Source organism: Petaurus breviceps, unplaced genomic scaffold, assembly GCF_028583685.1.
Source record: "Petaurus breviceps papuanus isolate PSGF00001 unplaced genomic scaffold, PetGlider_PUasm1.0 128, whole genome shotgun sequence".
In the NCBI taxonomy this organism is placed as follows: domain Eukaryota; kingdom Metazoa; phylum Chordata; class Mammalia; order Diprotodontia; family Petauridae; genus Petaurus; species Petaurus breviceps.
In genome coordinates, this window is record NW_027185664.1 from 9,386,742 (window position 1) to 9,399,744 (window position 13,003).

At 36.7% G+C, this 13,003-nt stretch overlaps 1 protein-coding gene across 14 annotated transcripts in view; it reads left to right on the top strand.

Moving 5' to 3' along the window:
• Positions 1-10,913, top strand: part of LOC138171996 (transcription factor 4) — a 450,737-nt gene extending 439,824 nt beyond the window's left edge. For all 14 annotated transcript variants that reach the window (XM_069101609.1, XM_069101625.1, XM_069101630.1 and 11 more), the window contains 3 exons: positions 5,198-5,427; positions 5,997-6,137; positions 6,337-10,913. In XM_069101609.1, the coding sequence (XP_068957710.1) occupies positions 5,198-5,427; positions 5,997-6,133 (367 nt within the window). In that variant the 3' untranslated portion in view covers positions 6,134-6,137; positions 6,337-10,913. The remainder of the gene's footprint in view (positions 1-5,197; positions 5,428-5,996; positions 6,138-6,336) is intronic.
• Positions 10,914-13,003: the final 2,090 nt, after the last annotated feature.

Sequence of the window (13,003 nt, forward strand, 5' to 3'; positions counted from 1 at the left end):
GCCAATGTTGATTCACTAGCACAGACAGTAATGCAAGACTGGCATTTCCACCTGCTTTTCAACTTTGTTATTAGCGTCGCCATAGTCTAACAGACTTAGATGAATGTAATGGGCTAAATAGCCCAATTTATGCCTATATCTACCTTAACTTGGGAACTCCTGTGAAGATGGGATCCTAGGAGCAGCTCCCACACCCAAAGTAATATAGGCAGAAAGCCCAAATGCTCCTGCTTCTAGCTTCTCTTCCCTCCTTCCTTCTTCTAGGTTCTGGCTTATATCAGTTCTGTTCGATTTTAAGCACCAGTTATCAAAATTTAAGGCCTGGACAATGAAGGGTGAGAAGACAGCGGAGATGGCTCCGAGAGATGAGCCCAGGACTCAGGAAGTAGAGGAGGATTGTGTGTCTAGGAAACAAGAAAATAGAGGATACCGTAAGGGTGGCACTGGTTTCAACTACTTACAGTATAGCCCTGGAGGATATATACAGCCATCTTGAGAGAAAGGAGAAGAGGTCTCATTTCAAAGGCTTCTTGGAATTTTCCTCTCAACAGTGAACTTGAGGGGACTATCTCTTGGATCCTGTACCACCAGTCTCAAAGGTCCTAGCAGAGGGGCTATCGGAAATTAGTAGAACCCAGAAGAATGTGACTAGCAAAGGTTAAGAATACTCTTATCAATCAGTTGTCAATCAATAATTGTCTAATAAGCACTAGAAATACCAAATCAAAAGTGAAAGAATTTCGTATAGAGATATATACAAAATAGTTTGAAGATGATTTGGAAGAAATAACCAACAAATTGGGGAATCAGGGAGACTAAGCTCCACTCCAGTGGCCCCTTGGAATTTTCGTACAGCATTAGCCTTTCTGGTCATCTCACAATCTGAAGGACACAACAGTAGTGTCCAGCCAGTGCTGGAGAAGGGATACAACAGTATTAGGCCTTAAGAAGAGCAAGGATTGGGGGTAGGAACCATAATTTCAACAAGGAAATCATAGTTAAATTAATACAGTGAGAGATTTTTTTAAATAATGAACTAACTGAGGAAGAGAAATGTTCATTCCAGGAAAAATTGTCATGTCAATGAATAGGAACTACGTAATCAAGGAAACTGAGACCAGATCCCCTGAGCTTTGTATGGTTAGCACAAGGATTTCTTCAAGCCCTACCAAAACAGTAATGAAGCAATTCTAGGAACTTCTAAGAGGGTTCAGAGCAACATCAAGTTAAGTGAAAATATCAGACATAAGAAGAGAAAATACAGGCTCTTTTAAAAATCTGCAAGTCCAACCAGATACTAAAGAAATTAGAACAAAATACAGAAATACTCTCAGTAATGGTCGATTGTCTTAGAAGAATAACAGAATTGGAATGAAAAGTACAAAGGCAGAAGGGAAAATAATGGAACATACCTAGATGAAGTGCATATGACCTAGCAGTATAGGAGGGAGATACTAGAATAGCACCCAGAGTTCTTGGGCTCTAGCAGTTCAATATTGCTCCTTTAAATTGAACTAAATTCCACTAATTGCTATTATTTAACTGAATGTCAGGAATGCACTCTGTTGTAGAAAATTTTAAATTAGTAATAACTACTAACTTGTATCCTCACATTCTGAACTAATGAGCCTGTAGTTTATATTAATGGAGCTGTCCTTAAGATCCATCAGTCTACTGAAATTTGACTTGCTCACCCAACAAGCTACAAATCTGGGAAATTAAGATTCCAAACAGGAAAAAAAGCAGTGTTAAATACATTCTGAAGATATTAAATAAAAGAGGATAGGTTTTTCTCCTAACAATCTGGTGCCCTAGATAAAATCTGTAGCTGAGACTTGCTATTGAAAAAGTATTCAGAATTCCTTAACAGCAAAATGTTTAATAATGTAGCTATGAAAATATAACAGGGATAAATGTTACAGCCTCTTATTCTTCACCTTGCTTCTATGTTTGATAGAGTTCTGTGTAGAGAGAATCACTGTACAAAGCTTCTGATATTCTAGCCATAATTTAGCATGAATGTCCAATACGCTGTTTAAATAGCTGCCAAGGCCACCTGCCCAAGTACTAAAGTGAGGGTTGGCAATTATGTGGTAAATTAGGGTTGTATACATTCCAGATATTTTAGACCAAAATATTCACTTGCAGCACACCCTAAGCACTCAATAAATGATCCCCTTATGTCTTCAGTTATCCAAATTGGCTGTCTAATCCCCCACATAATTGCCAACTCTCCACTTCACTTTGGAATAGCGAGATTTGGCAGAAGGTGTTCTGTTTAGGACAAAGAATTAAGATTCACTTACCCTGATCTTAGCAAGCATGTTCAGAGTATTTTGTAGGTTACCACTAAAATCAAAACCGTTTCTCTCTTCTCCACTCATTTTCCAAAATGCCATTGTTTCCGTGCTATACTCCTCTCTTTTATGGATAGGAGAGGTGAGAGAAGAAAGTAAAAGTGACAATGTGAGTTTTTTCATTTAGTTCTTTGTTGGTAAGAGACACTAAGGAGATGCTTCTCTGTGACTAACACCTCCATGTTGCTGTTCAGTGATCAGATCAATTCTTATTCATTTAGCTAGTAGCTGTTACATATACATATTAATGGGTCCTTTGAAGTTTCAGCAGACTATTTTAATTTGTTATTGAGAACCTTCTCATTTGAAAAGGTCACTCTTGTGACATTTAGTTATGCTTCCAAATCTGTATTATAGGCCAACAGTGTTTGGGGGGAAAAAAATCTATGCAGTCTATTTGCATAACCAATTTATTTATTTATACATTTATTTATTAGTGAATAATGAATTCAAATTACTTATTAGCCCATGAACCTTTGGAAAACAAGCTCTCATTTTCAAGCCTTCTTTGTGTTATATATAGCACGATGTTTAATGTACAAAATGATTGCCCAAATGATTGCCTTTTTGACTTTACCTAGGGGAAACTTGCTTCTGTTCCTATTCCACCTATTCCATTCTTGTTCATTATTTCAAGTAGTGTTGATTTCCAAAGTCCCTGAGTGCTCTATGAGTGTTCTGCTTTCTAGTTTCAGAGGACACTGCAGGCTTGGGAGTCAGGGGGTGGAACTGGAAAGTAAACAGCAATTGAGAGGCGAAAAAGCAAAAGGAGTTCATTCAGACCTGGCCCAGCTATATTTTATGACTACTCATTAACAGAATAACACATCAAGGAAACATCTCCATGCTGTGTTGGCCTAGGCTAAAAGTTGGGCCCAGGAGCCACATTGTTCCAGCCAGGTCATCAGGAAGTACTTGCTGCAGAAAGTCGTTTACCCACAAGGAGACACTAATGACTCTTTTCTCCATTTAAATTTGTTTACCCCTTGCCCCTCATCTCACTCTGTCCACCCTGTGACTACCAAGGAAATCGTTTTAATGCACCAAGTGTCTTAAGTTGCAGTAGATTCCATCACATTCTACAAATTGATCCCTGGAGAAGGGCCACCCCAAACCAGTATTGTTCCATCCCCAAACAACCCCAGGTCCAGAAGCATAAGTCATCTTCCTCACCTTAATTCTTGAAATTGTTCTTGTTGAGTCTTTTCACTTGTGTCTAACTCTTCAGGACCCCTTTTAAGGTTGTCTTGTTAAAGATATTGGCGTGATTTGTCCTTTCTGTCTCCAGCTTATTGTATAGATGAGGAAACTGAGGTAAACAGAATTAAGTGACTTCCTTAGGGTCATACCTCTAGTAAGTGTCTAAGCCTGGATTTGAACTCGGGCCTTCCTGACTCCAGGCCCAGCACTCTATTCACTGCCAGGAATGAACTATTTTTCTTTTAGGAAAGAAGGTCCGAAAGAGTTAAATGAAAGAAAAACAGGTGCATCTGGTAATTTCACTATGCAACAAGAAAAGCAAGTGAAAATTTTGACCAAAGATCTTAGAGGTATAAAGGACTGTCAGACATCATCTTGATTCTAGGCCACAGGATTCCTAACATCTTTATAGTAGCCTCTGCCTGATATATTCATTACAGGGAGCTTACTGCCCGTTGTGGCTGCCCCTTTCATTTTTTAAAAGCCCAAAGTTGGGGCAGTGGGGTGAAGTGCTGCCCTCAATGAAGCCAAAGTTTGTTTCCCTGTAACTTTCATGTATTGGTCTTAGCTTTGCCCTTTAGAACAGCACAGAACAAGTCTGTTTCCTCTTCTAGGTGAAAGTCTGCAAATATTTGGAGATTCCTATCACCAACCCCAGCACCTACTCCCAAGTCTTCTCTTCTCCATCCTAAATAGGTCCAGATTCCCTCAACTCCTTTTCATTTATACAAAAGGCTCCTGACCCCTTACTTGCCTGCACCCTCCCTGTCTGAATAATCTTTAGTTTGTCATTATCTTTAAAGGGAAGTACCTGGAAGTAGGAAGGATAGGAATGCTAGTTACTTCTCTCACCTATTCTTCGAATAATTGATTTCTAGAACAAGGAAAAGCCGTGGATATCATCTAGTTTGTCCTCCTGAGAGGGAGAAAGTAAGGCTCAGAAAAAGTCGAGGACCTTACCAAAGATTATACAGCCGGTAATGGGAAAGTATGGCCTAAACATCCAGCTTTTTAGAACTCCTTTGCCTTATTTAATTTTTTTGAACCTAAATGCAGGGGCTTAAACTTAGACCTACCTATTTGACCTTCTCTTGTTTAAGCCTATTGAGATCTTTTTCATTCGTTTGTTTTCCATTGGTTCCAAATTCAGAATAGAACTTTTCAAAAACTTCTTATTTTAAAATGTACTTTGCTAACAGGGGTCATGCTCCCTATAGGGTAAGAGAAAACAGGCTGTGGTGCTGCTTTTTGAAATGTAATGTTTGTTGTTGAAATGTACATTGTTTCACTTTGGCTGATATCCTGTCCTCTTTCATTCACCCAGTGCAAACAATATGTGGCCCTGATTCTGACTTGGCCATTGTCTCCAGCTTGATCTGAGCATTATGTCTTTGATAGAACCATTAGCTCTTTTCTCAGGTCAAGAAACATGCTAGAGATTTAATGGGATAAAGAGCTATCTTCATAGGCAGGCTCAAGAGCAAAGACATTCCCCAAATTCTGGCGTCAGATGGAGAATCCCAGTGAAAAACTTTAAGGGAAAGAGAACCCAGAGGAAGGAAGAATAAAGAAAATATTTAGAAAGCTTCCCCCCCCACACACCATTAGAAAATGTTATGTCTTTTTTTTTGGTTTCATAGCAATAATGATGATGAAGACCTTACACCAGAGCAGAAAGCAGAACGTGAAAAAGAAAGAAGGATGGCCAACAATGCCCGCGAGCGCCTGCGTGTGCGTGACATTAATGAGGCTTTCAAGGAATTGGGCCGCATGGTGCAGCTCCATCTGAAGAGTGACAAGCCCCAGACAAAACTCCTGATCCTGCACCAGGCTGTGGCTGTCATTCTCAGTTTAGAACAGCAAGTGCGAGGTCAGTTCCCTTATTTCTTCCCAAAGTAATGATGTGAGTGTTTAGCTCGGCAGCTGATCGTTGTTATAAGCAATGGCAGATATCAGGCAAAGTTCTTACGCTGTAAAGCAAAGAAAATTCACAGTCCAAAATGATCGTTCCATCTTGAGGTCACATGGAAAGTCTATGAGTTTTATGCAGCTCTTTCTTCTAATTATAGTATTTAGACTTTAAAACTCCAGTTTGAAATTTCCCAAGTGTATCATCGGAATCCAGAGTTTAGAGTATCTGCCTTGTTCACTTTTCTGAATTACAAACTTGGTATATCCAAATTCAGTATCCAATTCAGTCTGAATCATCTTCTCCCTTGCTTCCTACTGCAATGCACAAGCATTTAGCATACCAGCAAAGTACGTTAATTACAAAGTGCTATTGTTAATAACAGTAATTCGGAAAACTCCAAGTCTCATCACATTACTGCCTTAACCCCAGAACTAGTACCTGGGTGAACTAAATAATTGGATCAAAATAGAGATCGGATTCACCACACTGAACCATTTGGCAATGCTCTTTGCTTTAATGTTACACAGAAAGGAATCTGAATCCTAAAGCAGCATGCCTGAAAAGAAGGGAAGAAGAAAAAGTATCTTCAGAGCCTCCTCCACTCTCGTTGGCGGGACCTCACCCTGGAATGGGAGATGCATCGAATCATATGGGACAGATGTGAAACGGTAAGTTCTACATTCAACCATTGTAGACATCATTCTAGATGTAAGTCATCAGACTTTTTTTTTAAAATAAGCTTTAATTGAGACCTCTCCCAGATTTGGTTTAGAAAATGATTCTGAAATGCTCATCCAAAAAAAAAAAAAACCCTACTAAAATCTGTTTATTTTTTTTCCTTTTTTTTTTCTTTCACTTCTTTCACAGGTCCAAGTTGCCACATTTCTTCATTAAAACAAGAGACCACTTCCTTAACAGCTGTATTATCTTAAACCCACATAAACACTTCTCCTTAATCCCCCTTTTTTGTAATATAAGACAAGTCTGAGTAGTTATGAATCACAGACGCAAGAGATTTCAGCATTCCCGATTATCAAAAAACAAAAAACAAAAAAAAGTGCAACTTGAGGGACAACTCTCTTTAACATATCATTCAGAATGTTTAAAGCAGAATGTTGCGAGCTGTGGCACGCAGCCCAGAGACTGAATGGCAATCTTCTCCACACTGTGGAACAATGCATTTGTGCCTAAACTTCTTTTGGAAAAAAAAAATATAATTAATTTGTAAGTCTGAAAAAAATATTTAATTTAAAAATTGTAAACTTGCAATAATGAAAAAGTGTACTTCTGAAGAAAACTACATGAACGTTTTTGTTGGTGTTGTAGTCAGCTAGTGTTTATACTTACTGGATATTGAAGGGGGAGCTTTGCTGCCCTAGTTACAAAACCAGCAAACGTCCTAATGAAAATGAAGTGATGACATTAGCCATTCCTTAGGGTAGGAGGAACAGATGGATCTTATAGACCTATGACAAATATATATATATAAATATATATAAATATATATTAAAAATTTAGTGAATATGGTAAGCTTTTGTTCATTTGTTTCAGACTTTTTTCTCCTGTAAAAAAATAGTACTGATTAACTTTTTTAAAAAAAAAAAGATTTTACTGTAAATACGGATTTTTTTGTCTTATTTCTGTCCCTCTCCCCTGGTTTGTTATTGTAACCTGTAGTGCCAACTCTGTCTCTGGAGGGGGAGTACAGGATGAAATGCTGACCCTGATGTTGCTTCTCATTCATAAATAAGTAGAAAGTTGTTTCTCCAGTCTTTTGGGAACACAGGACTTAAAAGTCACATCATGTGTAGATATTACAAGCAGCATTACCAAGACGTGGCAAAATGAATTTGTCGGAATAGTAATGTTGCTCTTGTGACCCTATTCTGGGATTTTCAGAGGTACAAGGTTAGAATGCTACAATGTTACCACTGTGCCTTCCAATGTTTATATCATCAGAAACATAACATAATCAAAGTGGCTGTGATTTTAAACGATTAAAGTGTTACCTACATGTGTAGCCTAAGTAGTGTGCAGTGAGGCGTTTCTGAATACATGGTCAGATTTTCGAAGAAAAAAAAAATAAACATCAAATCAGAAAATTGCAAGTAGTGTGATAGATATGATTGGTTTTCTTTCTTTTTTTAACTTTTTTTAATTTTTTTTTCTTTCTAAGCGGGTTTACTAGAGTGTAGACCCCCTTTCCTCTGCCTCCTCCTTAGTTTGAAAAATGCCAATATCCAATCATCATGCAGCATTATAACAAGCCTTATAAGTCCTAAAGCATTAAGTTGCACTTTCTTAAGGAGGGGTAGTACAGTATTTCTCTGGCCAGTATGAATGAAGTTTATACTTAACATATTTGATAGTAACATAGATCAAGCTATGTGGCACAGCAACTCATCAGATAACTAGCTTCGAAGTCTGGGCACGATCGCACCACCTTCCATAGTGAATCTTATAATGATTGACTTTGGTGTACAGTACAGTTAACAGGTAGTGCTCCTAGCTAAGTATTTGTCAGCATCCTTTTGTCTCTAATTCTAGTTTCTATTTTTACAGCCACACAAACTTGGCATGTATTTAAAAAAAGAAAAAAAAAACTCCCTGTTCAAGTAGATTTTCCACCTATCAGCACTGAGTAAATGCCATACATCCATCAAAATGGTCTGAATGTTCCATCTGTTCTCCTGTTTTGCCAGTTATATAGTAATGAAAAAGACATTTGTAAATTTTATGCAACAAATGGCAAACGTATCATTATTTTGAAATTGTGTATGTAAAAGTTATATTTTTACATGTAGACTCTTGTTATTATGTGTTTTAATACGTTGTATCAGTTTTTGTTTTAAAAAATCTGTGTGATTGAAAAAAGTCTCATTTAAATGAAATAGTGAGATACAAGAATCTGAATTTTATGATCATTTCTGAAAACGTGAAGAACAAATAAGAGAGTTACCACGTGGTCACCTTTATACACCCATTAGCATTTTGATTAGCTGTGTGTATGTTGGAAACTGTAAATATGTTCAGTAGAGGTAAAACTAAAATGCTTTGATTTGTTGATAAGTTCCTAAAATGTGGAGGTGGATTAAAAACTTAGGAAAATAACAAGACTCAACCTCTATGAAAAGTTCCATTTAGGTTTACCATTCAATAGCCTGTATGGGGGAAAAATTTTAGTCTGGTTTGTGAGAAGGCTATAGAAGAAGAAAGTTCACCCTCCAAATGATTGGAACCATTGTGTTCTTGGTTCCTTAGAATATTCAAGGTGCCATTCATTGTACCCTTAGGTCATTCTACACTCATACTTTATAGTCCACCAAGGCTGGTACCCCAAGAACAATTTTATATCAGAAACACATATGCCATTTGATCACATTCAGGAGAAGTGTACACTACAAAATACAGTGTTTACTCTTTAGGAAACTGGAAATACTCCTTCGATTTATGCACATTTTAAGAAATGCACTCTTGATCAATGTTATCATAAGGTGCTTTATAAAGCTGAATTAAAAGTTTTTTCAAATCTGTGAACAAAACAAAAAAATTAAATCGTAGTCATTTGATTTTCTTTTAAAGAAATTGGTGCTTTATATTTTGTTCTCACTTGAACTAAGAGCTGCAATCCATTATTAAACCAGCTTTGATATTTTCATTGCTCTGTAATGCAGCACCTTTATAGTTGAATTTCCTTTGGAAATAAATGAAAAAAAGGTTTTTTCAAAATGACCAGAATCCACCTCATTGCTTTCAGCTCTGCGGAGAAATATGATCTGCACCAATACTTATTATTCTCGATGTACCCACATTAAAAAGTTTAAGGGGAAAGTGGGCGTTTTTGTTGCGTTGATTTTTTGTTTGATTTTAATTAGTTAAGCCCTGGTGAACCATTGGTATCTATACTGGATTTGTGGATGAAATTTAGCTGAAGAAGCAAAAAAAAAAAGTATAAAGTCTCATGAGGGTCCATACTACATTATATATGATGATACCAAGACAGAGGAAATGTTTAAAAAACATGGACTTCAAAAGCAACTTGGAACGCTTGATCCACCTCCACATTCAAGTAATTTATGAATATGCAGAATAGGGATCTGTTCATCTAGAAAATTTTACCATTTGTCTTCTGTGTAACTTCAAGGAACACTAATGTTTATACAACTGTCAGTCCTACCAGTGATGCAACTTGGTCTGATTCAGTCTTCCGATTTCCTTTTTTTTTTTAGTGTGTGTGTGTGTGTGTGTGTTTGTGTGAATGTATCTTTATTTTGTTGCAAGGGTGTGTGGGAAGGGAGGTAAGGGATGGAGGGTAGAGGACAAGCTAATAATTGGGTAAAAGAAGAGTTTTCATCTTTGCATCCAACAGGCAGTACAGCATCTGCGTCCAAATGAGTCAGGAATGAAACAATTTCAGCATAAACAAGCACACACACACACACAAAAACCCAACACACACACACAAAGTCTGCTGGCTGACTGGGATTAAAAAAAATGTCAAAGTTAAAATGGAATAGGATGAATTCCAAGACGATTGGGTACCAAGGCCTTTGGGCCTCTTTATGTTTTGTTTTGATTTCTTTCATTTTTCTTTAAAGACACATTCTTTCTCATGGGACTTGAAGCTGATTCATCTTTGTGCAGTGCTGGTTTGACCATACTCATTTCAAGTATTATAGACATATGTAATGGTGAAAATATATGAACTGTGGCCTTTTTCATTCTTGTTACTTGTGATGCAATTAAGTGAAGATAAGAAAAAAAAAAAGCAGAGATTTACCATGTATCAGTGCCTGGCTTTTTGTTATAAAGCTTTGTTTGTCTAGTGCTCTTTTTGCTATAAAATAGACTGTAGTACACCCTAGTAGGAAAAAAACTAAATTTAAAAATAAAAAATATATTTGGCTTATTTTTCGCAGGAGCAATCCTTTTATACCATGAATATTACAAAAAAAAATTGTCAGATTCTGAATATTTCTTCTTTGTAGATTTTTGGAATCATTCTGAGTAAAAGTTTGTTACTTTATTTTACTATTTAAAAGATGTTATTTTACCATGTGTTACTGAGATGAAACTGTATGGTAGCTTTTTTTTTTTTTTTAGTTGTAGGTCGCAGCGGGGAAATTTTTTGCGACTGTACACATAGCTGCAGCAGTAAAAAAAAATTGTTTAAAAAAAAAGAAAAAAAGGGAAAACATTTCAAAAAATATATATATATAACAGTTACACCTTGTTTTCAATGTGTGGCTGAGTGCCTCGATTTTTTCATGTTTTTGGTGTTATTTCTGATTTGTAGAAGTGTCCAAACAGGTTGTGTGCTGGAGTTCCTTCAAGACAAAATAAACCCAGCTTGGTGTAGGCCATTACCTGTTTCTCATCTGTAGTTATTCGATGAAGTCATGTACATGACCGTTCTGTAGCAATAAATGTGCCATTTTTATAAACTGTTTCTGACACTTGTTTCATTTCATTTGACATTGTCCATATAGCTACAATTCTCTTCTGTAAGCAAAACTGCATCTATATTTTTCATTTTCCAAGTGTTGGAGCCATTGACCACTTAACAAAAACAAAAATCACAAAAACAAATGGCAAGGCAAGGCTCATGCTTGACCAAGGAAGAGAGGCCCTTAAAGAAAATGGAACCAGATGCATGCAAAACACAAAGAAACCTGGCTAGAGGATTAACTAATTGAAGTGAAGGAATAGAATTACTGTGCCCATAAAGTTGAAGCTATGCTTTGGAAGAGCTGCTGTCCATTGTGCTGCAGGGAGGGGGTGCTATTTCAACTAAGTTTAACACTATGGCATCAGGTGGTTGGCTGTTTGGCAAGACCTCTGCTAAATCTTATAAGATGAATGATTTCTTTTTTTTTTTTTTAAACTCTTCATTAGAAGTTGGATATTGTGAACCACACCATTATATTGTGTTTATGCCTTCTAAATACAAAACAAACACAAAACACACACACAAAAACAGTGACCCATGACTTCTGGTTGGCCTTGTTGGAGGTTATTAATCCAGATGTAAGCAACCAGATGGTTTTCTAACTTGTACAAACTGATTTGCGTCACCTATTATCAAAGGAAACATTGTACAGATCATAAGATGATCCAGTGTTATGTACTGTGAGTAAAATTTTTGTAGAATGGACATCAACTCCACTTTGCCAAGATTGGAGGCTGTTTCTGCATTGCATTGTAGAAATGTTATGAAATGCGTGCAATGTACAAGAAAGCCCATGGCAGAAGAGACTCATTGACTGTTGTCTAATGGAGTATATGGTACTCTGGAACTGCTCACTTATCACTCTGGTGTTATTACTAATGAGGTTTAGTGACTGTAGTTTACCTGAAGGAAAGTGTTATGATGCTAGTTGCTTCACATGTGAACTGCCCTCCATAGCGAAATGTTGGGAAATATTTTTTTTTTGGCTGGATTGTTTGCATATATTTAAATTTCATGAAATTTCCAAAGATTTTGCTTGAGTTTACTTTCTATATGATTTGAGATGTTCTTATGTTTTTACTGTGTATTTTAAATATCTATTATATATCTCTCTCTATATAATATACATATATAAGAGCCACAAATATTTAGTCTTTTAGTATCATATCTCATTTCATAATCCCTACCCAAAAGGGAGAACAGTGCTTGGACACACATGTCAACATTCCCTACAATAAAATAACCATTTTAACCTGTTTAAAAGTCCATATTATAACTATGACTGCTGTCTTTTCAAAGAGAAGGAAATTTGCCTGAATAAGTTCAATATATGTAGAAGCTCGTGAAAAATATTATAATAATAAAGATTTTAAAAGTGGCAAAAGAAAGAACATTCAAAAAAGTCAGAACATTTTGCACCTGAAATCTTTGAACCAAGTCTTCCCTATAGGAAGGGGTCTAAAAAAGCAATTTTATACCATGTTTCATTTAAGTTAAGATAATCACAGAAGGGCTGAAAGGGGTCTTAAAAATATAAGAACCTCATTTTCTGGATGACTTTGAGACCCAGAAAAGTGAAATAGCCTGTTCAAAGTTAATGATTAAAATTACATGATCAAGACTAAAAATCCATGTCTTTTGACTTTTCTTATTTGTGAATTGTCCTTCTGAAGGATCATAGAACAAGAACTCAGTGACTATGTCGTCTAACTTGTGATTTTTACAGATGAGGAAACTGAGACCTGGGAAAGTTAAGTGACTTGCCCAAGGCCACACAAGAAGTATAAGGCATAATTTGAACCCAGATCTTTTGACTATATAGTCCAAACTCATTTTCACTCTACCAAGGCCAAAGGCCTAAATTATTCCATACTTCTAAAAGTAGTCAAAAGTGTTACAAGGAACCATCTGAAATTCAGTGATTCTTGTCCAGGCCTAAGTAGATGGTGGCACAGTGGAGATAATGCTGGACCTGGAATCAGGAAGACTCATCTCCCTGAGTTCAAATCTGGCCTCAGACACTAGCTTGTGCACCCTGTCCAACATGTTTGAGACTCTCCTGTAATAATTCCTCAAGAGTCAGGA